This window comes from Microtus pennsylvanicus, chromosome 12 (assembly GCF_037038515.1).
Source record: "Microtus pennsylvanicus isolate mMicPen1 chromosome 12, mMicPen1.hap1, whole genome shotgun sequence".
In the NCBI taxonomy this organism is placed as follows: domain Eukaryota; kingdom Metazoa; phylum Chordata; class Mammalia; order Rodentia; family Cricetidae; genus Microtus; species Microtus pennsylvanicus.
Window position 1 is genome coordinate 88705324 of NC_134590.1, and position 26087 is coordinate 88731410.

The 26087-nt window shown below is 41.6% G+C and overlaps 1 protein-coding gene and 1 pseudogene across 6 annotated transcripts in view; both read left to right on the plus strand.

The window, feature by feature from the left end:
* The window catches only part of LOC142832210 (ankyrin repeat and SOCS box protein 3-like), a 157259-nt gene that overhangs the window by 71951 nt on the left and 59221 nt on the right, over nucleotides 1-26087 (plus strand). For 2 of the 6 annotated variants that reach the window (XR_012907208.1, XM_075942502.1), the window contains one exon: nucleotides 16396-18709. The exons of 3 other annotated variants lie outside the window; for them this stretch is intronic. Coding sequence is in view for 2 of the 3 variants with exons in the window: in XM_075942502.1 (XP_075798617.1) it covers nucleotides 16396-16625 (230 nt within the window). In the remaining variant the exon portion in view is untranslated. Of the gene's footprint in view, nucleotides 1-709; nucleotides 1338-16395; nucleotides 18710-26087 lie in introns of those variants that run through there. One more of the 6 variants, XM_075942506.1, reaches the window with a different exon arrangement.
* On the plus strand, nucleotides 22671-24919 carry LOC142832207 (RNA-binding protein EWS pseudogene; annotated as a pseudogene).

Genomic DNA, 26087 nt, shown 5'->3' on the forward strand with positions numbered 1-26087 from the left:
CTTTAATAGGACAGAAAATTAGGTAGGCAGAGTAGACCAAACAGAATGCTGGGAGAAAGAAGCCGAGTCAGACCACATGTTGTATGGTTATATGTTTTAAGTTATGAGAACTGTTTCATGTCTATTTTTGCATAAAATGAATCTCCAAAAACGGAGTTTGAATAGGTCTTTGACAAATGAACACACACACACACACACACACACACACACACACACATATATATAAATATATAAATGTCTTCTAGTTTCTTGGAAAATTACATTTCAGTAAACTTTTTTTAATCTAAAGCCACCAGAGGAAAATATGCTCCTGAATCTAGGTGTACTGAGACTGTGAGAATGTTTCTGTTAATGCATAGTTTTCTGTTTGGAGTCTCCAAGCCTTCCAGTTTAGAATTTCTTTAATGATGATGTGGGAATGTTCTCCTGCATGGAATCCACAATGTTGGTATTTGCATATGCTTTTACTAATTGTGTATTTGCATCATCCAAAAACAAATATCTGTTCTTGTGGGACAGTGGATTTGGGAACAGAGAAAAATCAAAAGAGAAGTGCATATGCCAAACAGGAAACTATGACTGTGCATCTGAAACTCTGTTCAGGTTACTTCTGAAGGCCTCGCCACACGGCGGGTGTGTCTGGATCAGAGAGTCTTACCCTGAACGTGTCATTTTACTTACAAGTCCTTGTGGTCTTCCTGTTTCCTAGGTTTCAGTAGGTCTAAGAGCTTGGAGAACAATATTTTCCCAGAGAGAGTGACTCAGAGCCTGGCAGTTGTTTCCTATTCATCTCATTCACCGTAGCGGTGTTTCAACGGTGTGTCTGGATTGTGGCCCCTATTTGAAAACAAGTTTTGATTGTCACAACCATTGAGCTATTATTGTTATCTGGGTGGTAATATATTAGATTCCAAGGCCTGGTATAGTGGCTCATACCTTTAATCTCTGCATTCAGAAAGCTGAGACAAGAAGACCACTAGTTCAAGGCTAGCTTGAGCTATATTGTGAGGCCAGCCTGTTTCCACATAGTGATGCAGTTTTAAAAACAACAGACAGGTTAATACCTATATAAGAGACCTTTAGTTACTTTATAATGTGATGAAGGCAACCATTGTTAATTTTATGAATTGAAAAGCTTGTTAATTACCTTCAGAAATTTCATATATTCTATGTGGTGCTGTCATACATCATTAGTCCCAGCACTCAGAAGGAAGAGACAGGTGGATCTCTGAGTTTGAGGACAGCCTAGTCTACAGTGTGAGTTCCAGCGCATGCAGGGCTACACAGAGAAAATCTGTGTCAAAAAAAAAAAGAAAACATATAGAGTGCTTGAACTGGACGTGGTGTGGTGTATGTCTCAAATCCCAGCTCTCAGGTAGTGTTATGAGAATCCCACCTGCGATGACCATACAGATGTAGTTTATAGCCAATTGAAAGTCTTTATTCCAGCTGGCTTGGACTACACTCAGGTATTCCAGACCTAAGCATATCCCTGAGCATTTAGAGCAAGGAGCTTTTAGTAAAAGGCGAAAGATTTATACGATCTGAAGAGAAACCAGAGTATGCAAGGAGCTTTTAAAGGCAAAAACAACATCCTTCTATCTTATCTTGTTCAGCAGAAGCAGGGGAAGGTTTGCACAGGCAAGCAGATTAACAGAAGCTAAATTACCTAAGCCATCTTGACCTTGGGTTGATAGAATAGAGCTGGGTAATTTTCCATGGATTCTCCATGAAGGAGATCAAATTCTAGGTGAGCCTAAAATGACCTCAGCAAGAGCAGAAGATGGAGGAACTGTCTTGATCTGTCACATTTCCTACTGGTTCTATGGACATGAGACAAATCATTGACTCATACTGTTCTAGGGGATCATAGTTTGTCCTAAGGACCAGTAGTTTAGTTGGCCATGCCGTCGAGGATGTAGGATCTGATCATTAGCTTGCTCAGAATATGAGGCAACGTCCATACAAATGCTGACAGTAAGGTAGTCAGGCATGGAGACTAAGTAATTGGAGCCTAATACTGATTATCTCTGTCTCCTGTCCTTCTTTTCTTTGAGGTTTTCTCGGGTCATGGCCTCTGCATGGGGGTCACCACAGCATGGGTGGGTGGTCTGGTGGAGCCAGTGAGCCAGTGGAATAGCGTGCACTGCCTTGGGGCAGTGAATTAATGAACTGAATAGTTCAGGACAACTTACCCCCTTCCATTTTAGATTTGTTTCTCCAACAAGCAGAAAGATTAGCACTCTCAGCTCCAGCACCATGTCTGCCTACACACCACCATGCCTGCCATCATGACGATAATGGACTGATTCTATGAAACTGGAAGCAATCCACCCTCGTTAAATATTTTCTTTATAAGACTTGCTATGGTCATGGTGTTTCTTCAGAGCAATAGAAAACCCTAACTAAGACAAACAGCACTGATGATGGTTGGGCAAGTATTTCAATGGTAGGAAGAAACATCCTTTGAGTCTGTTCTCAAGAGTGGAACAGGTAGATCTTAAGGTGCTGCTGCTGATTTCCACAGTGGCTATACATGTTTGCACTCCCCTTATTCCACATCCTTGGCAGCATGAGCTGTCATTTGTTTTGTTCATCTTAACCATCTGACAAGTATAAGAAAGTGGTCATCAGTGAGCAAAGGTCAAGATAGAATATGGGTTGCTGGTTGATAGCCTTATTAACAATCATCTCCTGTGGTGGTTTGAATAAGAATTGCCCCCATAGACTCATAGATTTGAATGCTTGGTCATGAGGGAGTGGTGCTGTTTGACAGGGATTAGGAGGTGCAGTATTGTTGGATTAGGTGTGGCCTTGTTGGAAGCATGCCACTGGGCTTGGGCTTTGGGTTTTTTTCAGAAGCCCAAGACAGACCCACTGTCTCTCTCTGCCTACTGCCTGTAAATCTGGATGTGAAACTCTGATACACTCTAGCACCATGCCTGTCTGCATGTCACTATGCTCCCTGCTTGATGAAAATGGACTGCATCTCTGAAACAGTAAGCTAGGCCCCAAGTAAATGTTTTTTTTTTTGTGAAGGTTGCTGTAGTAATGGCGTCTCTTAACAGTAACAGAACTCTAAGACATATTCCCTGTACCTAACTTCCTTCGTTCCCAGATTCACATCTGAGGATGATGGGGGTTAGACTGTGACCCTGCAATGATACCCATAGCAAAAAACACAAGACTTAGAAACTAGAGGGGCATGAAGTGTAAGGGACCAGGGTCCCGATCAAACCTTAATTTTAATGGACTCATGGTCCAGGATACAGTCCATTTGGTGATAATAGCTGTGGCTTCCACTTCCTTGACCTGGCTGTGTATCCATGGTGCAATGCTACCTTCACACATCTAGGAGTGGAGAGTATCACTATATAGGTCCTTTCCAAGTGTCTTTCGGTGTCCCTTGGCTACCTGCTTGACCCGGACAGTATCACCAGGCTCAAATAAGGGGAAATTGATGGTGGAGTTGAAGGTCAGCTGGGTGTCTCAGATAGATGGTCCAGTGAATAGCATTTATGGAGGATTGGGGTGAGGGGGCTTTAGTGCCTTGAAAAAGGAATTTTGCTATTCTGCTTGTCTTTGAGCTTTGGAAGCAGTGGGGGTGATTCTGAAACGTAGTCTCATAGTGAGTAAATCCCTTCTGTATGGAGGGGTGTAGTGGGTTGAAAACAAAGCAATCCTCCTAATCCTTCAAGTAGTTCCACTGCCTAATGATGAAGCATTCAAATATATGAGTCTGTGAAGGATATTCTTATTCAGACCACCTCAGGAACAGGCTAAAGCAACCAGATATAAACCCGCACAGCTTCAACCATCTTGTTTTTGCCAAAGATGCCAACAACATATTGGAAAAAGACAGCCTTTTAACAAATGGATCTTGTACCCAACTGTAGCAGAATGATTTGAGATTCCTATTTCTTACCCTGACAAAAATCAACTGTAAATAAAACAAAGACCTAATTTGAAGACGCGAAACTCTGTGAAACTGTTACAAGAAAAAGTAGGGGAAATACTTCAAGATACAGACAAGAGGTAGGGACTTTCTGGCTAGTACTCCAGTTTATCAGAAAATAATGCTAACAGTTCACAAGTCACCTTCATGAAATTAAATACGCGTGTAAAGAAAATTTCAAGTGAAGATTTCTTCACTTCAGAATGGGAGAGAAATCGCTGATCTTTACATCAAACACAGGGTTATTTTTAGAATATACTAAAACACCCCCCAATAAAAACAGCAACAAAAAATAAGCAAGAGATTAACCCAGTTAGCAAATGGGCCAATGAACAAACAGTTCACAAAGGTTGAAATGGCCAGTAAACCTGTGAAAATGTTCACCTCTCCAGCCATTAGAGAAGTGTGAACTAAAACTGCGTTGAAACCCCATTGGTAAGTATTTTTAAATCTCTGGTAATGAGTTTCAATGCCGATACAATACATCAGATCAGGTCAAATTAAAAGTCTAGGTTTAATGAGCAAAGCAACTTTTGGGTGTTTCTTGGGGGGGGTGGAAGTAGGAGAGAAATCACACTGCTGCTTCCAAGGAGGGGGCCTTAAATACCCTGTAAGCAAGGTCTTTGAGTAGCTCCAGGAGAGGAGCTGCCTATGGCAGGCTTAGTGAGAACAGAGTGGAGAGTTCCAACATCTCAACCTTTGGGTACCGTTTCAAGTCTATCTATTTCCTGCTGGCATAGAACAGTATGGGGAGGGGAGTCCAAAGTCAGTGGACTCATGCTTGGTGGGAGGTGGGTGAAGAAGCATTTGGTCAACTGCCATCCTGGAGACCTCAGGGGTCTATTTCTTGAGGAAGTGAATAAGGGAGGTTGCTAGGAGAAAAATAGATTATTAACATCGGCCCTGTGGACAGGACTAGCCATAGGAAGAGTGATGCCTGTCAGAGAGAATGAAACAGATGTGCTCTGGTTGTACAGAGGAGGCAAGGGTTAACGAGCCAGATGCAAAAGAGCAGGTATACCACTCATTGGGACATTTTGAAAAATTGGAGGGTCCGGTTCCGGTTGGCCAGACCATTTATCCTGGATAGGTTCCTGTTTCAACCTGGAGAGGTGGTACTAGCACTAATGTCCCAGGAGTTTGGGGAGATGGCACATCAAATTGGGGGATAATGTGCTTCAGGAGTACCTGAGCCATCACAGAGCTGTTTCCCTGGAGATGGGGGTTGCCTCCATCCCTCCTATAAAGGTATCACTAAGAGTTAAGAGATAATGGAGCTTATTATGAGTGGACATGTGGGCGAAGTCATCCTACTAGTAGGCATCTCATTGGTGTCTTCACAGCATGTGCAGGGACTGGCATTATCTGTAGGCTCCCCTGTGGGTTGGCCTTGGCATAAGTCTGGCAGGAGGAGTGGGCCTGTCTAGAGATTGATCCACCAGGCTAGATTCCTTGATAGCAGGATTCTTTGGCCAGGAACCTGCAGATGTCTGTAAGACAACTGGAACAGATTTACAACTTGGTGTCATAGAAAAATTCTGTGGCTTTGGGTTAAGAGGCATGGACATTTTTCCTAGTGCTTGCTTGCTTTCATCCCAGTGAAACATACCTTTAAGTCTATACCTAGAAGATAAACAGAGGAAATTTACTGAAGAAAAGAGGTTGAGCGAGTGGAGGAAGAAGGAGGGAGGCTGAGGAGCATGAGAGGATGAACAGAGTTGAACCTGCCTGCAGGCTTCCCTGCCCTCTCCAATGCTAATCTCTTCAGAGGGGGATGAGTTAGCATCTCGGCAGAGTTTTGCCATATGTGACTGAAGATGATACAGTAATGCTGAGAAAGCTTCTATGCAGTAGCAGTCAAAACTGCAGTGCTAGAACTCAACCTCGGAAGTTACACCTAGGTTAACTTGTATGTCTTTGTGATTTACCAGATTAGCTGCAGTTTACCAATGTTGGAAAAAGAAAGTTAGATGTTGTTTTTAAATTGGTCTTTGTCACCCCGAATAGACCTTAGATAAGGAGGAAAAAACCTATTGTCAGACTGTTTAGGTCATCATACTGCTACATCATAAAATAGGAATATCTCAGTCTCTGGTGTTCAGCTGTGGTCCTGGGACATAGATTGTATTCATAATCTGTGGAAGGCAAAAAACAAGTTTTAACGTTGTAAACAATTTAGTGTTTGAATGCATGGAGGTGCAACTTTGATTCCTCAGTAAACCAGCATTGTTTAGAAATCTGTCTTTCATAAACCTTGTTTTTTTAATCATATTAGAGATCTAATGTCTCCTTGGTGGACCACTCCATATGGTCAATTTTATTTAAGAGGTGATATAGTCATGTGACCTCCCTCTGTTTCAGCCTTAGTCAAAGTGGTGACTGCCGATGTGCTGTACATAGTTAAAATGGTGGCCGAACATGTGTTATTTCCCAGAACAACTCCAGTTTGCAATCACAAGTTTTCATTTCACTTACAGAATAACTTTCTCTGTCATCACATCAGATTCAGGGCCAGAAAAACCCAGAGGCAAATTTTGAACCCAGGCAGCTAGTTGTAATAGCAACAGCTGAGCTGTTACCAAGACACATGGAACATGTAAACCCAGGCATTTAAAACCAGTCAGAAACAAGCATTCAGTGGCCACATGTATTTATACACAAGAAAATATATAGGAACAGAGTGCTGTCCATCCATACAAAGTAGACAGAATGTTTTAACAGAAAGACAGACATAACTTTCCATGGGAAGCCATGTCAGATGATCAACTTAAAAATCCTAAGATTGTTAAAGGGAGCTGCGGGCTGCATTCCGTCACCCAGCTCCTGCCACTGGCTAGCTTTACCCGAAATAACAACACACAAACTGTATTCTTTTAAACACTGCTTGGCCCATTAGTTCCAGCCTCTTACTGGCTAGCTCTTACATATTGATCTAACCCATTTCTAATATTCTGTGTAGCACCACTAGGTGTGCTTACCGGGAAAGATTCAGCATGTCTGACCTGGGGGCTTGCTTCATCACCTCTGCCCTGGCGATGAGCTGCATGGTGTCTGTCTGAGGAGTCTTATCTCACTTCCTCTTCCTTCCAGCATTCTGTTCTGTTTCCTCCACCCACCTATGTGGAGTTAGAACCATAGTTCTAACCTATGAGGGCCAAGCAGTTTCTTTATTATAATTAACCAATGACCTTCCTCCATCATAAGATCAGAACTCGCAGTATAAGAAACCATAAGAATTAAAGCAGTAGGCAGGGAGGATGCTCCCAGTTGGAGGGAAGGATGACAACACCCATTGCATTCCCCACACTACACCGGCTCCAGCTTGCTAAGCATAGCAACGATGGGAGGCATCAGAAGACCAATGTGGCATGCTGTCCCCTTCCCCAAGGCAAACGAATGTATGCCTCCTATGTACGGAGTGGAAAGCCGGATGGGACAGAGGGACAGCCACAGTCTGTCATGCCGCGGTGTCAGTGGTGGTAGCAGGAGCAGGGGAAGACAAGAACCATGTGGAGAATGCAGCTGACTTGTTCCACATTGTAACACATGGAAGAACAAGACACCTGGTGAGAAAGCAGGCAGAGCAGAGTGGGGTATGGGTAGGGAGGAAGTACAGATCCCAAATACTGAGTAACTTTGGATAAATTTTGCAGCAGTTGGGGAAATAGATTTAGACTTGGTGCTGCCCACTTCAAAGGCTATGCCAGAGACCAAAGATCATGGCAGGACATTCTCCTAGATGGCTTGAGGTCAAGTGGCGAGGGGAGGTGAGGTGTCTTTGCATAGAACATCTCCTAACCAAAGGTCCCACAGAACAAAGACAAGCCTTGCTTCAGAAGTGGGTTAGGGTTGCCCCTGTACAGCCACATCTTGGCAGGGTACGCTGAAGATTGGGAGGGGTCTTGGAACTCTAAACAGTGATTTGGAATGGGCAGTTTATTGGGCCAAAAGCTGATCAGTTTGGGAGGGAGCATTGTAAGAGGGAGAGTGGCTTCCCACATCCACGTGGTTACGGTATCCAGGCCCAGCACCAGACAACAGGTATTTTTGAATCCCGACAGTGGGTTTCTCTGCTGATGCAATGGGTCAGATCAGGCCAAATTAAAATCCAGGTTTAATGAGCAAAGCACCCCTGGGTGATCTCAGGGCTAAGAAGAAATCACACTGCTGCTCCCAAATGAAAATCTTAAATACCCTATAGGCATGGTCTTTAAGCAGCCTCGAGGGGCGCCGGGGAGCTGCCAGTGGTGGGCTTTCTAAGAAGGGTGGGGGAGCCAGGCGGTGGTGGTGCACACCTTTAATTCCAGCAGAGCCAGGCAGATCTCTGTGAGTTCGAGGCCATCCTGGTCTACAAGAGCTAGCTCCAGGACAGGCTCCAAAGCTACAGAAAAACCCTGTCTTTAGGGTGGGGTTTGTAATGGGAAGTGAGACTGGAGCGGAGATTTCCAACACCATCACACCTGTTAGTATGTCATCATAACAACAAATGATGGGAAACGTGGACAAATGTAGGTTGTATATACTGCTGGTGGGAATGTCAGTTGTTTTTGCCAATATGTGTATCATTATGGAGGGTCCTCAAAAAACTGGTACTATATTCACTACATACATATCCCAAGTATGCTGTTTGTATGACCTGCATGGCTTCAAGTCATCTTACCATAGAGAAACTTGTATGTGACTTGCAGCACTATTTGCAATAATTAGGTTATAGGAACCGCCCTTATGTTCAACAACAAAGGACTGGATATAAGAAATGAGGTACATGCATGCAGTGGAATTTCATTTGGCCATAACAAGAATAAAGATATCATTTGCTGAAAAATGTGATTCACCTGGAGGTAATACTATTAAACAAATTGATGTGTGCCCCCATAAAGTTGTGGTACCTAGATTTTATACAGATATATAAAATGTTTGTGTATACATGAATGTAGAAGAAAAGCTCCATAGATGACCCTGAGGACTGACTGGAGCAGTGAAGGCAGAGCAGAGCACTTGGAGGGCGATATCCTCAACTACGTTATCTACTCTATGGAGAATTTCCTGTGGAGCATCACACTGTGTACAATAATATATACAATGAAGACATTTGAGACAGGCTTTCTCTGTTATCTAGCCTGGCAGCCCTGGAACTATAGACTAGACTGGAGTTGTACTCACAGCGAGCCTCCTGACTCTGCCTCCCAGGTGTTGGGATTAAAAGCATGTACCGTAATGCCTGGCCTTACAATGAAAATTTTTTTAATTAATTTATTTAAAGAAAGTCCTTTTTAGCTTACTTTCAGTCTTATATATTTATCTAATTGTACAAATTGTTTTTGTTCAATAATACACTATTACATATAGATAAAATAATGTGAACTCTCTGAGATACTACATTGACATAATTTTTACTGACTCATTGTGCAATCGAAACATTTGCGGTCTCTAGACTCACTGGTGTCTGAGATTTTTGAGGTACTTTGAAGGTTACAAAATGTAGTGATTCTTTCTACCTTGAAGCATATTAAAAGCCTTTCGGTGTACTGTAGGGAGGTGAGGTGCTACACTTAGCAATGGGAACGAATCGTCCCACAATCAGCAGTGACTCTGCACTTTACTACTGGATGACAGCTCCGTTTATTTCACTCATTGCCACTTTTATACCAGTCATTCTTCAAAGTTTGTTTCCTGCCTATATCAATTACCTTACTATATCTTTCACAAAAATATCTAGGTAACAGCTTAAAGCTGGGAATTATTTATTTTGGCTCACAGGTCCAGAGGTTTCAATCTTCATGGTGGAGAGACTATTGCAAAGCATAACAACTCATATTGTGTCAGGTAATAGGCAATTTCACTGACTTTTAAAGTTTCTTGAAGGGACAGCAGTCTTAGCAGATTATGCCATTAGATCCCTGTCTTAAAAGCACATCTAATCATGCTTATGCACATTTGCATGTGGAAGCTCAACCTCTTGTGTTTAAAATAAAGCAGACTAATCTACGTTTGTTAGGAGAGTCTTGAATGACTTGCCTACCTGACACCACATTGCAGCAACATAAATGTTGTTAGCTAGATCCAAATGATGGTGTCTTAGTTAGGGCTTCTACTTCTGTGAAGAGACACCATAACTCCAGCAAGTCTTATAAAACAGAACATTTGATTGGACAGTCTTTCAGTTCAGAGGTTTGGTCCATTATTGTCATGGCAGAACATGAACGTGTATAGGCAAACATGAAATTGGAGAAAGAACTGAGAGCCTTACATCTTGATCCACAGGCAACAAGAAGTAAACTGAATTAGGCTTAACTTGAGCATAGGAGACCTCAGAGGCTGTCCTCACAATGACAAACTTCCTCCAACACCTCCTAATAGTGCCACCCCCCATGAGTTTATTTGGGCCAGTAACATTCAAACTATCACAGATAACTTCCACATGCACACACCCACAACAGGTATACTCTTTTATTTACTTGTCTGATATTCCATGTTATTCAGTGATATGCATAATATGCAACATACTGTCTGAGTAGAAAAGTTACACTTAAATATGGAAAATAAAATCATGTATTTGAGATGCCATAATATTTTGTTTGAACTTACTCCTTGTAGTATTTTTGAGTGTGAAATATAGTAGTGAGGTAATTAATGCCAGTCAGATACTGACTTTAGGTATTTTCTTTTCATTAAATTTTCAGCAGTGTTAGGGAACTAGTGAATTTAACACCATTGTTATTGATCATGATTTATGTGTAAAGTGTTAAATGTTTGTACGTGAGCAAAAGCATTTGCACTTTAATTCAGAACCCTTATGATTCTTATCTAGAATTTTATACCAATTCTAATATTTCATGCACTTCGACTATATTTTCCATAACTGTACATACATACACTACTTAAAAACATAACTAAGGTGGCTATAAATTTGATTGTTATAGATGACTATCCACTAACCATTATTTCTTAGTTATCCTAAAGAGTTTATAGTAGTAGCTTTTAAGAACTAGAATTTACATTACATTTTAAAATGAGTCGCATAGGTTCACGATTAGAAACACATATCCAGTATGTTAAAACAAAACCTCAAATTTGTATTAATATAAAAAATCCATACCATTGTAAAATATTTGAGACTAGTAGTTGGTTTTCAGTTTAAAAGTAGATTCAATACTCTACCATTTTATTCTATCATTCTTATATTCCCCCTTTTTGTTCCCCATCCCCCCTTTACAACATTAGGTAGGAGAGAAAGGATAGACAAATGAAAAAAAAGTAAATCCCTTAATCTAACCTTTTTTTACTTCTTCCCTAACCATGACTAATAACAGCTTACAATCAATTCCTCTAAATGACAACAAACATCCAAAACCCACCAAATGACCAAAAACTATCCACACCACTTCTTGGTAATGTGGTTGTCATTTTCTTCAAATTACTTCTTATTATCTGGGGCAGCAGCATCTTTAGAGGCCCCTGAGAAAATTGTGATAATGGCCAAGTCCTGGGAGAGCTAGCTGTATCATTTGTTGTCTAGTCTCTGTGAGAAAGTGTGGGGCTTAACAGAAGTTCTGCCTGGAGGAGTCTGTGAGCCTGGACCATCTTAACTAGTTGCTCTGAAGTTGTCCTAAAGGTTTGCACATCAAAACTGATCTTTGGGTAGTGTTTGTTAGCTTAATGGCATTACCACAGTCATCATTGAAGGACCCCTTCATTTTTTTTGGAGCACTCGAAGGTTCTTGTTACGAATGGTCATGGTTTACTGCAGAAAACTTAAAACATTTTATATACTGTATACAACAGATCTCTGAAATGTTAGACAACCAGAATCTATCAAGTACATCAGGGGTACACAAGCTCAGTGCCTAATTACCTGCTTCAGACTCAAACCCTGAAACACATACAAGTAGCTGGATGAAGCTTATGTTGAGAATTAATTAGTAGCCTACATGACTACTAATATCCTGCAAAGTTTATATATACATGAAAATCTTATAGATTTTGAGATAGTATTTATATCTTAGGAAAAGTTTCAAAGAGTCAAAATGAAACCAAGGATTCATGACAATATAATAGTCCCTTAATTTTGATTTTCTTCTATCCCGTACTAGGCAACTCTTTAAACATGAAACAGAGATTTTCAGTTTTCCTTTAACAAGCATGCTTAGGTTTAGAGAAGAAGAAAGCCATGCTCCAACTGCAAAACCAGCTTTGATTTTTAATTGAATTGGGATTAAGAAAAGACCATGTTTGGGAAGATTGATGAAATTCTACCCTGATTTACTCTTTTTCTTGGGATATTTTCTCTTGATGATTCCTCCTCCTCAGATATCTCATTTGTCCAGAAACCTATAGATTCCCTAGTTGGATACTTTTATCCTGGAAGGACAAAAACAAAACCCTGCCCAATTCTAACTGTTGGAACAGGGTACATGTTCTTATACTTTCCTTGGCTAGTTGCCAAGTCTGCAGGTTGATTGTAATTGGCTTTCATCATCTCATAGGGATTGTCAGTCTTAAGAGGTGTGACTTTGTTGGAGTCGGTATGAGCTGTTGGAGGAACTGTGTCACTGTGGGGGTTTGCTGTGCTTTGAGGTTTTCTGTGCTCTGAGTACCACCCAGTATCTCAGTTGATTTCTTTTTACCTGCAAGATCTAGTAGTCTCAGCTCTAGCACCACATCTCCCTCTACGCCGCTGTGTTCTCTGCCATGGTGATAATAGGTTTAACTTCAGAAAGTGTAAGCCATCCCCTTAATTAAATGTTTTCTTTATAAGAGTTGCCATGGTCATGATGTCTCTTCACAGCAGTGAAAACCCAAAGGCACCAAGTGATAGAAAAGTCTTTTTTTTCCTGATTCTTCAACCTTGTCCCAAGCACTCAAGCTGTTAAGGGCCAGTGTGTGTTCATCCAATTCAAACTATCTGCAACAAATTGCAGCAAGTTGTATGCATCAAATTCAACTGTTGCAACTCGGCATATTGGTGCTCACCTAGAAGCTGGTCTTGGGAATCATCAATGCCTCTAGCCCTATTTCATTGTTCTATGACTCTAGCTTGCTCTTGCCACCATGTTATCCATTGTGTCTGAGACCAGCTTTCAATATTTCTGTGACCAATTCTTTCCAGTCTTGTGGGATATTTCTGTTCTGCATTGCTTATGAATTTAACGTCTGCTTTACATAGGATGAACGCTTACCATATGAAACGACTGCTTCTTCAAATCTCCTCAAATAGAATATGTCTATAGGATTCCATTAACTTTCTGATGACCTTAGGGTGTGTGTTGTCTCCTGGTTGTTGTATAGTAACTACGGCAGGTTTTCTAATAATTTTGGGACACTGCACTTCAGTTCATGATGCAGTGGCATGGTGGGTTCTTGTCTACATTCCTGTGTCTGAGTATTTCTCTTATTTTCATTAGTAGGTCAGTATAAGGTTTGTCTGTGGGGTTTTTTTTTTGTTGTTGTTGTTTTGTTTTGAGACTCTGAGTAGCAGTCCTGACAGGCCTTGAACTCACTGAGATCCACTTGCTTCTGCCTCCTAAGTGCTGGAACTAAAGGTGTGCCTCCACCACCTGGCCTAAGGCTTACATCTTATCAGTCAAAATTTCTTATCTTTATGTACAAGTGTTTCTAAAATTTTTATCTTATCTGTCAACTTCTCATATTTGGCACAATTATCAGACCACACATTTTATATTTGGCAAAAGAAACCACTGTGGCTATGAAGGATGAGATGAATTACCAAACTGATGATGATTATAATCGGCATTATGTCAATCCCAGCTAAGTCTTTTATCCCCTCATTTACTATTTTTATTTTCAAACCATCCATGGTAGCATTATTTAGGGTCCTAGTACCCTGCTTTGTGATATTTTTCATCCTTAACATGGAAATGATTTAAAAAAAAAACTCTTCCAAAGGTCCTGAGTTCAATTCCCAGCAACCACATGGTGGCTCACAACCATCTGTACTGAGGTCTGGCGCCCTCTTCTGACCTGCAGGCATACAGACAGAATATTTTATACATAATAAATAAATAAGTAAATAAATAAATAATTTTTTTAAAAAAAATGGGGCTGGAGAGATGGCTCAGCGGTTAAGAGCGTTGCCTGCTCTTCCAAAGGTCCTGAGTTCAATTCCCAACAACCACATGGTGGCTCACAACCATCTGTAATGAGGTCTGGTGCCCACTTCTGGCCTTCAGGCATACACGCCAACAGAGTATTGTATACATAATAAATAAATATTTAAAAACAAATATTACTCAACTCTCTCCCTCAAGACGTCCCAATGTCTCACCAAATCTGCTGACTTCTCTGTTTGGTGGTTGGCTCAAGGCGTCCAATGTCTCACCAAATCTGCTGAGTTCTCTGTTTGGTGGTGGGCTCAAGATGTCCAATGTCTCACCAAATCTGCTGACTTCTCTGTTTGGTGGTGGGCTCAAGCACCTCCTGCAGTTTCCAAGTCTAAGTCCACTTTCCAGAGTTCCCACGAGTAATGGCCGACTAGTGTGAATTCTCCATTTATGTGATCATGTCACACATTGGAGTGCCAAAATATTGTTTTCCCACTGGCACAGAGGCTATACCTGAATACTACTGTCTTCAGCCAGTAACTGTGGCAGTCACTGGCCCACTTCTCAGGCAGCCATGTCCTGCTAGATCTGTCTCTCACCACTGTCACCAAATACAGTTATTTAAAGATTTATTTTTTTATTATGTATACAGTGTTCTATCTACCTCTTTGCCTACACGCCAGAAGAGGGCATCAGATATCATTATAGATGTGTGTGGTGCTGGGAACTGAACTCAGAACCTCTGGAAGAGAAGTCAGTGCTCTTAAGCCCTGAGCCATTTCTCCAGCCTCCAGATGTACTATTTAACTAAATCCTTATTGTTCTATTTACCACACAGTGGAGGCTAGGTTGAAAACCTGCTAGCTCAGAGAAGTTGAACAGAAACTAGATGACCTTCCCTCTTCACCAGCATCTCAGAATGAGAAAGTCTCTTTTCTGTTGCTCCAAAAAGGGCTGTCACATTTAAAGTTCCTCCGTCCTACTTCCTGTGTATCTCTTCTTTTTCTGGTTCCCTTCTGTCTCTCTGTCTACTTTCTGTCAAATAGTTGCTGACTCTGTCTCCTGACCCAAAGTTGATTTTATTAAGTTCACTCAAATGCAAACTTGGGATTCACAGTGTGATCGTGTATCCTACAACTTTAAACCACACTTAGAGTCTTTGGGGTCAGATGGATCTAAATTTTAACCATGGCTCTGCCAGTTAAACAACTTTGTGATCTTTGAAATTTTGCTGAATCTTCTTTTTAAGATTCTGTTTTCCTGTCTTATGATAGCATGGTAATTTATATCAGGGACTGGAGCAGATCAGTGATTGCTTAGGAAACCCAGATAGATAGATAGATAGATAGATAGATAGATAGATAGATAGATAGATAGATAGATAGATAGATAGATATTGTGTATGTATCTGCATGTTTAGACCAGAGAAAGTGATACAAAACTAGAGTATCTCTGAAATGCATAGGCATGTGGCATAGAGGACACTCAATGAATGTTCTCTTTCCGTGCCAATTTTAAAAGTTCATTCTTAAAAACATTATTTTACTAAGTGTGGATGTTTTTAATGCAAGTATGTACACTACATGCATGCCTGGTTCCCATGGAAGCCAGAAGAGGATGTTGGATCCCCTGAAACTGGAATTTGAAATAGGTTTGAGCTACTGTGTTGGTGTCACAAATTGAGCCTGGGTCCTTTGGAAGAGCAGCTAGCACTCTTAACCTTTGATCCTTCTTGCCAGCCCTTGAAACTTCATTTTATGTCACAGATGCAAAGAGATAATGTTCAGACTGCACATCCATTTACTTGATATGTTAGGTTACAAGACTCTTGGCAATGAAACAGACTAAGAGAGAAGTAGCAGTTTTCTGTTGTGAGTTTTCTTAAATGCCAGCTTGTATCATCAGTTCTTTAGAATTTAAACATTTACCTTCTATAGATTGGATACTGACTTTGAGTGACCAATTGAAGCAAGGGCAACCAGGTGAGGAAAATAATTGAAAATTGAATGTGATTATTCATATCCATAAGTCTTCTTTGAAAACAAGACTAAGCCACAAACTATTTCTCTTGTTATATGGAGATGGGTTTGTTGCTTACTTTAGTGTATTACTAGTGTGTGTGTGCGTGTGTGTGTGCGTGTGTGTGTATTCGTGATTGTATGCATATGTGGAAACCAGAGAAGGATGTTAGTCTATCACTCTCTGACTTACAATTTTGATACAGTGTTTCTCACTGAAACTGGAGGTAGATTGTTACCGAGCAAACCACATTGGTACTCCCGTCTCTGGCTTTTATATGTGATCTGAAGTCCAAGCTTAGGTCCTTAATCTTTTCTTCATCTCACTATCAGTTAATATTTTGTTCGTTTGTTTCTCCAGCCTGTGTCCCATGCCTGACCCATCTCTGCCGTTTGGAAATTTGGGCCAGTCTAAAAGCAGAGCAGCTTCGTTCTAACAGTTTCATCCATCAGTTGCCTCTTCCCCGAAGTCTGCGGAGCTATTTGCTCTATGAAGAGGTTTTGAGGATGAATGAAATTCCAGAACCTGCAGCTGTTGATGATGTAGAAACCAGCGAGGCTCCTGACAGCTCAATTGTCAGTGCTGTATAGTCACAAAAGATGGGACTGTTTACAACTGGACTGCTCAGTCCCTCCTCCCCAATCCTGAGAACTTGGCTCATCCTGCCTTACTCAGTTGTCTCCAGTGTACTTTGTTTTGTGGTGTTTTCTGACCTAATCATTTTCTGCTTTGTTCTGCTACTGAGCTGTGATGCTGCTATGGTGTTGGATGTGACCTCTTCCCAGTTAAGATTCGTGTTCACCTGTGCTTGAAACTAGGGATGGAAGCCATAAACTCCCCAGGAAGAAGATATGATGTGACTGTGCTTTTGAATCACTTAACAGTGTTATTCTATTTATGCACCAACATCCTCTATGTTTATAAAAGGAAATTTTCCTATGTTGTTCTTATTTTTTAATTCAGATATATTTGTGAGGTGTTGATATTCTTGCATTTTAACATGTAAACTCAGGGGAAAGTTTTTGAAGAACACAGATTTCAGTCGTATTGTTTTTTGAGATTCTTTCTTTATTCTTTTTGGCAAAATATACCCCATTTTCAGTCTGCCAAGACAAGAACATACCTAAAGTCAAAGGCATACTCACTATAAAAATTATGTCCTTTTCAGAAATATTGTACTGCACTCAGAATATTAATAAGGAGACCTAAAAGGAGCATTCATACAGCACCGTCTGTAGAGACAGGGGCGCATTTCAGTTGTGTAATGCTAAATAGAACAGTCAGATTTCACTCAGCTCTAGAATAAGAGGGCAGGTTTGTTTCTATGAATCAGTAATAGCCAATAATAGTCTATTCATACATACACTACTTTTCCTTCTTAATACCTGGATGTATTTTTAGAGCATTGATAAAATAAAGATCTTAGAGTCCTGCCTTGTGAGTTTTTACAATAGCTTTATCTAAACCTTGAGTCAAGAAAAATCAAACATCATCAAGACATTTGTCTGAGAGACTGGAAATTAGCCTTGAGAGGGAGGTATTAGAGTGTTACTGTCAGAATAGGCAGCACAGGCTGATTTCTACAGGAGGCAGAACTTCATCTCCTGCCAGCAACCTGTGCTTGATTAGACCATCTGGACCCATCTCTAATAGACTCTCAAAACAAGCGTGATGAAGGTGGACTTCATTAGAATGAGTTAGAAGACTAACTCATTTCTCATATTCAAAGTCTTGTTTGATGTAGATATATAGATATTGAAAATCAGGCAGAAGTTCTGATGGTTCAGTTTAACAAAGATTTTCCAAAATTGTATGTACTATGTTTTTTTTTAATAGTGTGACCTTTGTTTTTCAAACTCTGTTTCAGGATTTATTTTTGGTCATGGCTAACTATACACATAATGCTTTTACAGAATATCTTTTAATGTATTCTGTTTGTGTTCATTTGTATTACCACAATCCAGTTTTCAATAACCTAGCATTAAGGGTTTCTTTTTTTTGAAGCCCTAAAATTCAGTACCCTGGCTGGTGATTTTTTGACTTTACAGGATTGAAAAAGTGACAAGCATCCCAGGGAAACTGCACTTTGAACTTCATCTTTTCCTAGGCTAGCAATACACAGTATGCTAGTCTCTTGGAGTCTGATGCTACTGAGAAGTGACAGTGAGCTGTAACTGCTAGCCGGTCATGTGGTCACAAGGATGTCTGTAGGGGCATGAATGTTCACAGATACACGCTGGAGTGTCCTTATAGTATGGTTGAGTATTCTTTGGGTATATGCCCAAGAGTGGTCTTGTTGGGTCTTGAGATATGTTGATTCCCAATTTTCTGATAAGCCACCATACTGATTTCCAAAGTGGTTGTACAAGTTTGCATTCCCACCATCAATGGAGGAGTGTTCCCCTAACTCCACATCCTCTCCAGCATAATCTATCATTAGTGTGTTTGATCTTAGCCATTCTTACAGGTGTAAGATGGTATCTCAGAGTTGTTTTGATTTGCATTTCTCTGATGGCTAAGGATGTTGAACCTTTCCTTAAATGTCTTACAGCCATTTGAGATTCTTCTGAGAATTCTGTGTGGTTCTGTACCCCATTTTTAATTGAATTATTTATCTTACATGTGGTTCCAAGCTTTGAATTTTCAGATAAATGTTTTTAATTTCGAGTGTCTGTAAAACTGAAAGCATGAAATGGATCATAGAGGAGAACAGGCCTGGAGGGAAGTGGGATGGCAGAGGAAGTGCACTGTGGAAGGGTAAAGAAACCTTGCAAGTGGAAAGTTTTCATCAGCGATGGGAGAATGTGATGGTGGGGAAAGGGTTAACCAAAATTAAGCATGGAGGAAAAAATCCTTTTGGAAAAATACTACATTTGAAGTCCTTTAAAATCATTTGAGGGGCTGGTTAAATAGTTTAGCATGTGAAGGTGTTTGATGCCAGCCATATGCTGTTGAGTTTGATGTTGGGAAACCACATGGTAGAGGTAAGAGTATGATCCAGAAAGTGATGCTCTTGACCTCTACACATGTACCGTGGTTTGCCACCAAGCCTAACGAATGGAGTTGCATTCTTGGAAGCCTAAGTAAAACAACTGAATGAAGGAGCCCTGCATGCATGGGTAACGTTTCTCCCAAAGATTAAGTTGACTAAACAAAGGTTCCAATACTGTGAGATAGTTCCCTCTGAGCTGTGAAGTAAGGGGGCGCCTGTCAAACATTACAGGCTCCTACCAATGTCCTCATTTACACACGAGAATTAGATTGGTGGATGATTCTGAACACACTATACACTTGGGATATAGGACATTTAAAGGTCATGTTGCATCTGTGCTAGATAGCTTCCACAGTGCTAGAAGCTTCTATGCAAGCTACTGGATGAGGAAAGTTGGCGATGATTCTACCAATCTGTAGACCCTGCATGTGACAACTTGCCTGGCAAGATATTCTCCGTGTGATAGTGTGTTGACTCTTATAGGAACAATAAACATTGTGATTTGATTTTAGGTCTACCACACAGTAGGGAACTCTTGGCTGGTTCTGTAAACCTGGTTCAGAGCCCAATGACTAAGGCCATGGTGATGTAATATGGAAATCTCTCTCATTCTAGAGACTGGAACCTTTGCTGGACATCACAGCCAGAGTTCATAACATGCTTTGAGATCATTTAAGATATAAGGCTGCTATCTTACTGTGTCCTCAAACTGATTGTTAACCCACTTTTAAGAGAACAATGTAACAATGACCACTACTTTGCTTGGTCTTCCTGCATAGCCACCTTTTACAAACTAAACTAAACTTAAGTAATCTTATTTTCTTCTGTGCCCCCTGATCCAGAACAAATGTGTATCATTTGTATAAAACAGCAAACATAGAGGTTGAAAACACTCTTAAATGAATATCAAAACAATTGAACACAGCAGCATTACTGGGCAAACATGGTGTTTGTAATGTTTTTTGGTGTCTGGGTGAGTTAGGATCAGTTGCAGTTATTACCTTCATCCCTTGTAAGACTCCACAAATGATTCTGTAAAGTATCCCACTCCTTCCCCAGGTGATTCTTATGGGGAAATTCAATAAAAGAGTGAGCAACAAAAGGGGCAGACACACACATTTACACACAAGGACAGATGTAGGGACAGACATAGACTCAGACAAGAGAACAAGCACAGGGACAGGCAGACTTCTTCAGAAAGGCACAGATTTAGAGTCATGCAACAGAAAGAAGGGAAGACAGGGAATATGTAGAAAATTCAAATCTGGAAATGAATCCCAGTGGAAGTGCTTTTATTTCTTTCCTTAATGCCACACTGATGAAGTATTGGTGACTCTGAGTTAATCACTGATGTGTTGAATCCACACAACAGGACCTCTGTTGTTGTTTTGTTAAACTTACATAGAATCAAGCTGCCTTCTATGTACTCTTGCTGACACCTATACATTCGAGCAATTTTTTATGTTAATTAATAAATTAATTAATTTATTTATTTATTAAAGATTTCTGTCTCTTCCCCGCCACCGCCTCCCATTCCCGTCCCCCTCCCCCAATCAAGTCCCCCTCCCTCCTCAGCCCAAAGAGCAATCAGGGTTCCCTGCCCTGTGGGAAGTCCAAGGCCCACCCACCTTCATCCAGGTCTAGTAAGGTGAGCATCGAGCAACTGTGATCCCTAATGAGAGACGTTTCTTTATACAATGGGCTCTGGTGAATGCATAGACTCACACCTGGCCAAAGTTTAGAGAATGCATAACTGTGCAGTTCTCAGACCTCAGCAAGACATCTGAACTACTACTCTGGAAGAGAGAGGCAGAGGTTGTAGATGGTTTCTGTGAAATGGTGTCAAGGACACAATGATCATCACACACAGGAAGGGGTTCTTAAGGCCCCACCCTCAGTGAGGGACTTTTCTCACTTAATGTGTGCTAGGGGATGGGATGCCATAAGATTACAGGAAAAGGAAATTCACGTAAGCAGCCACACTTTAACTCTTTAGATTTTAAGGCCAATAGAGTAAATCCACTAAAATTCATTGACGCCTATTATTGAACTCCTGTTCCCAAAACTGTAATGGCAGTCTCAGATACCCAGAAACGGGCTCAACCTGGACTTGGGAGGATTTTTGGAGGATAGATAAAAGCCAACATTCCTTAAAAACTTGTGAAACTAGTTCCTCTACCCAAAGGTGTCATTTCTCTTATCACTGGAAGTAGGGAATATTGGCTGCCTGTGGTGTCTATTACCATCATAAGGTACAGACCGGCCTCCAGGCTCCTTCAGTAGCACAAGTACCTGCTGTACAGTTCAAAGTCCATGCTAGTGTTCTAGATCTTCGACCCTCCTGCCCTCCCCTAACCTTCCTCTAGTTCAGAAGAATCCCTACCCCAGCTTCTCATTTTCTTTCTAAACCTATCTCTCTGTCTCCCCCTGTCTCTATGTTCCTCTCCCTCTTTCTGTGTCTCCTCCTCTGTCTCTCTCCCTCTGCCTCTCCTTTTTCTTCTTTCATAGTCAGGTGTTCAGCCAACATCTGTTTGTGGTCTGTCTGATTTGATATGCCACTATCTTTTCTATCCCTGATAGGTATTATAGAAGCTTTCTCCTTAAACATGTCATCAAAACATCATGTCAACAGTTTGTACAATACCAAGAAACAGTTTAAAATATTTTTAAAATGTATTTTAATGAAAAAACTATACTGAAATCAGTATATACGGTGTGAAGACATATTGAACATTAAACTTTAGAAATTTTTTTAAATATTCCTGAAATTGTCATTGTTATTGGTAGCTCCTCATAGGCTTCAGCAGCAACTAAAAAGAAAAGCAAGAATTATCAGTAGTATCAAGAACATCATTGGTGGCAGCATCAGGATGAGCAGTAACAGAGGCATCACCAGTAGAATCTTATATAGTGTCATGTCACAAGGAATGTCATTGTATTTGAGAAGTGGTGACAATGTGGAGCCTTATTTCATTGGTTTTATTCTCACATGTTGCTTCTTTGGGGGCGTTTATTTCCAAAATGATGCTATCCACATAAGTCACAGTTTATGGACAGAGAAAAATAGAAACTAATATCTAACAGTTACATTTCTCTGCTTAGCCATTCAGACAACACAAGTTTCATGTTAGATGTATTTTCAATATGATTGGAAAAGATAAGTATTTTTTTCTAGTTTTAGGTAATGGCTAAAGAGTCCTATATATAGCACAAAATTTAGTTATGATATGTATTGGTGCCAAAGAGAATTGGATTTCTAGGGCATAAATCATCATCTATTTTAAATCACTGCTGTGGTCGGACTTACCTTCTTAAACTCATTTTAATGTATGTCACATGTTAAATTAGGTTGAATGCCCACAGCATCACTGTTGATACAAATCTCAGAAACCATATTCCGGTGGTTAACATCAGCAGTGCCATTGTTGCTTCCCAAAGTGGCAGAACCTTGGAGTGAGTTGCATAGTGGGTGTATTCAGCTGGATTGGTAGCGCTGAAATACTCATTAGCACTCTGAGGGTCGAAAGTGTCACCTGGAACATGAACAAGAGCAGATTCCTGGTCAGTAGTGAAGCTATCACGCTTGTGTTCTCTTCTAAGCAAGTTTCAAGAACAGGGTCAGAATGTTGTCAAGGGGGAGAGAACGAGGAGGAAGGAGAGAAAATGGCGTCCACAGATTACAGTACCTACAGCCAAGCTGCAGCCCAGCAGGGCTACAGTGCTTACACAGCCCAGCCAACTCAAGGATGCACAGACCACCCAGGCCTATGGGAAACAAAGCTATGGAACCTATGGACAGCCTACTGATATCAGCTCAGAGCACTGCCACCTACAGGCAGACTGCATATGTGACTTCTTATGGACAGCCTCCCACTGGTGATACCACTCCAACTGCCCCCAGGCATACAGCCAGACTGTTCAAGGATGTGGCACTGGTGCTCATGACACCACCACTGCTCCAGTCACCACAACCCAAGCCTCTTGTGCAGCTCAGTCTGCATATGGCACCCAGCCTGCCTACCCAGCCTATGGCCAGCAGCCAGCAGCCGCTGCACCTGCAAGACCACAGGATGTAAAGAGCCCACTGAGACTAGTCAACCTCAATCTAGCACAGCGGGTTATAACCAGCCCAGCCTAGGGTATGGACAGAGTAATTACAGATATCCCCAAGCACCTAGGAGCTACCCTATGCAGCCAGTCCCTGCACCTCCACCCTATCCTCCTACACATCGTATCCTACACATCCTATCTTTCTCTTCACAGCCAACTAGTTATGATCAGAGCAGTTAATCTCAGCAGAGCATCTATGGGCAACCTAGCAACTATGGGCAGCAGAGTAGCTATGGTCAACAAGGCAGCTATGGGCAGCAGCCTCCCACTAGTTACCCCCCTCAGACTGGATCCTACAGCCAGGCTCCAAGTCAATATAGCCAACAGAGCAGCAGCTACGGGGAGCAGAGTTCATTCCGACAGGACCACACCACATGGTGTCGGGGGCAGGAGTCTGGAGGATTTTCCAACCAGGAGAGAACCAGAGCATGAGTGGCCCTGATAACCGGGAGAGGAGAAGAAGGGGATTTAATCATGGAGGCATGAGCAGAGGTGGGCAGGGAGGAGGACGCAGTGGAATGGGCTCTAGAGAGCGAGGTGGCATCAATAAGCCCGGTGGACCCATGGATGAAGGACCAGGTCCTGATCTAGGCCTTCATATAGATCCTGATGAGGATTCTGACAACAGTGCAATTTATGTGCAAGGTTTAAATGACAATGTGACTCTGGATGATCTGGCAGACATCGGTAAGCAGTGTGGGGTTGTCAAGATGAACAAGAGAACTGGAGAACTCATGATCCACATCTATTTGGATAAGGAAACAGGAAAGCCTAAAGGTGACGCCACAGTGGCCTATGAAGATCTGCCACCTGCCAAGGCTGCTGTGGAATGGTTTGATGGAAAAGATATTCAAGGAAGAAAACTTAAAGCTTCTCTTGCCTGAAAGAAGCCTCCAAAAAATAGCAAGTGGAGTGGCATGCCACCTCATGAGGGCAGAGGGATGCCACCACCACTCTGTGGAGGTCATAATAGCCCAAGAGGTCCCAAAGGAACCATGGGTCCCATGGGAGGCATTGGAGGAGAGGAGGGGGCTTCCCAACACGAAAACCCTGGGGCTCCTGAGGGACCCCCTTGTGGAGGAGGAAATGTCCAGCACTGAGCCAGAGATTGGCAGTGTCCCATGGCGGGCTGTGGAACCCAGAACTTGACCTGGGAACAGAATGCAATCAGTGTAAGGACCAAAACCTGAGGGCTTCTGCCCGCTACCATTCCAACCTCCGGGATGTGATCGTGGCCGAGGCGGCAGTGTTGCCATGCAGGGAAGAAAGGGTGTCCTTATGGATCGTGGTGGTCCTGGAGAAATGTTCTGAGGTGGCAGAGGTGGAGAGAAACGTGGCTTCTGAGGTGACCATAGCTTGGACCGAGGTGGACTTGGTTGAGGAATACGACATGGTCCTGAGGATCTTCCTGGACCATTGATGGAACCCATGATAGAAAGAAGTGGTGGACCTGGAGGTCCTGGAAGGCCTGCGTAAATGGAATAAGGTGAGCACAGTCAGGAACTTAGAGACCGGCCGTACTCGAGAGACTTGAACAGCTGCATGGATGACCAGATTTATTTTTTTTGCACCAGAAAATATTTTAAATTTATAATTCCATATATATAATGTTGACCACAACATCATGATTATTACTCTCTGTACTTTAGTATTTTCACCATTTCTGAAGTAACATTAAAAGAAGTTAAATCCTAGAGAGCAGAGTTTTTTATTTTCTTTTAAAGATGGCTGTTTTAGACTTAGCAATGGGAACCCCATGTGAGCATACTCAGTATCGTTGTGGACTACCAAGGGAGCCTCAAATTGTAACAAGGTTCATGGTTGTGATTGTTTTCAAAAACATTCCAAATGTTTATTGTCTGTCAAAAAGTAATGTTGCAGAAGGTCCATGGTGTCACCATGTGCATACAGGAACAAGGTCATCATCAGCATGTGGTCTCCCCCTTGCATGCCCAGTGTAAGTCCTAAAGAACATGTGTGATCCATTGTGGTGTAGTAAAGTGTAATTTTCTCAGATTCCTGAAGAGTGTCACCTCTGTGACTTGTACCTTGAAATGAAGGTAATTCAGTGTCGGCGGTAGGCTGGGGCACAACGCCATTGTCATAATTTGCAGGAAGAAATCCTTCAGGCTTGGTTTCTTCAACCTTTAAGGAAATTTTGACATCTTAGTTTTCATTAAAAATGTCACTGATTTTTGTTCACTTTAGAAGAACTTATCTGTTAACACCAGGGTCTTGATGTATAGGCCTCAAATATTTGTTAGCTCAGGGAATTTTATCACTATATCCACAAATATTGTGTAACCTTTGATTCCTTTCTGTTTGATTCCATGCCAGATATTGAGAATATTAAAAGGTGACCTGCTCAGCTTTATTATGTGTGTGGGGGGGAGGGGTATGGAGAGGGAAGAGAAAAACCTTCACAAGGTGGATCTCTATTATCAGCTGGTGAGGCTGTCCTGGTGGCCTGCAGCGAGGTTGAGGCAGACTTATGGACCCTGTTGGTCCTGGAGAAATGTCCCGAGGAGGCAGAGGTGGAGGCAGAGGTGGCTTCTGAGGTGTCCGTAGCTTGGACCGAGATGGTTTTTGTGGAGGAATACGACGTGGTCCTGGGGCTCCTCCTGGACCGTTGATGGAACAGATGGAATGAAGAGGAGGTGAACCTGGAGGCCCTGAAGGATCTGTTTAAAAGGATAAAGACGAAAACTGTCAGGAACTTAGAGACCGGCCCTACTAGAGATACCTGCAGAGCTGCATGGATGAACAGATTTATTCTCTGAACCCAGAAAATGTTTTACATTCATAATTCCACATTTATCATGTTGGCCACAACATCATGAGAATTACTGTCTGTACTTTAGTATTTTAACCATTTGTGAAGAAACATTAAAACAATTAAATGGTAGTTTGCTGATTTTTTTTCCCCTTTCAAGTTGCTTGTTAGATGACT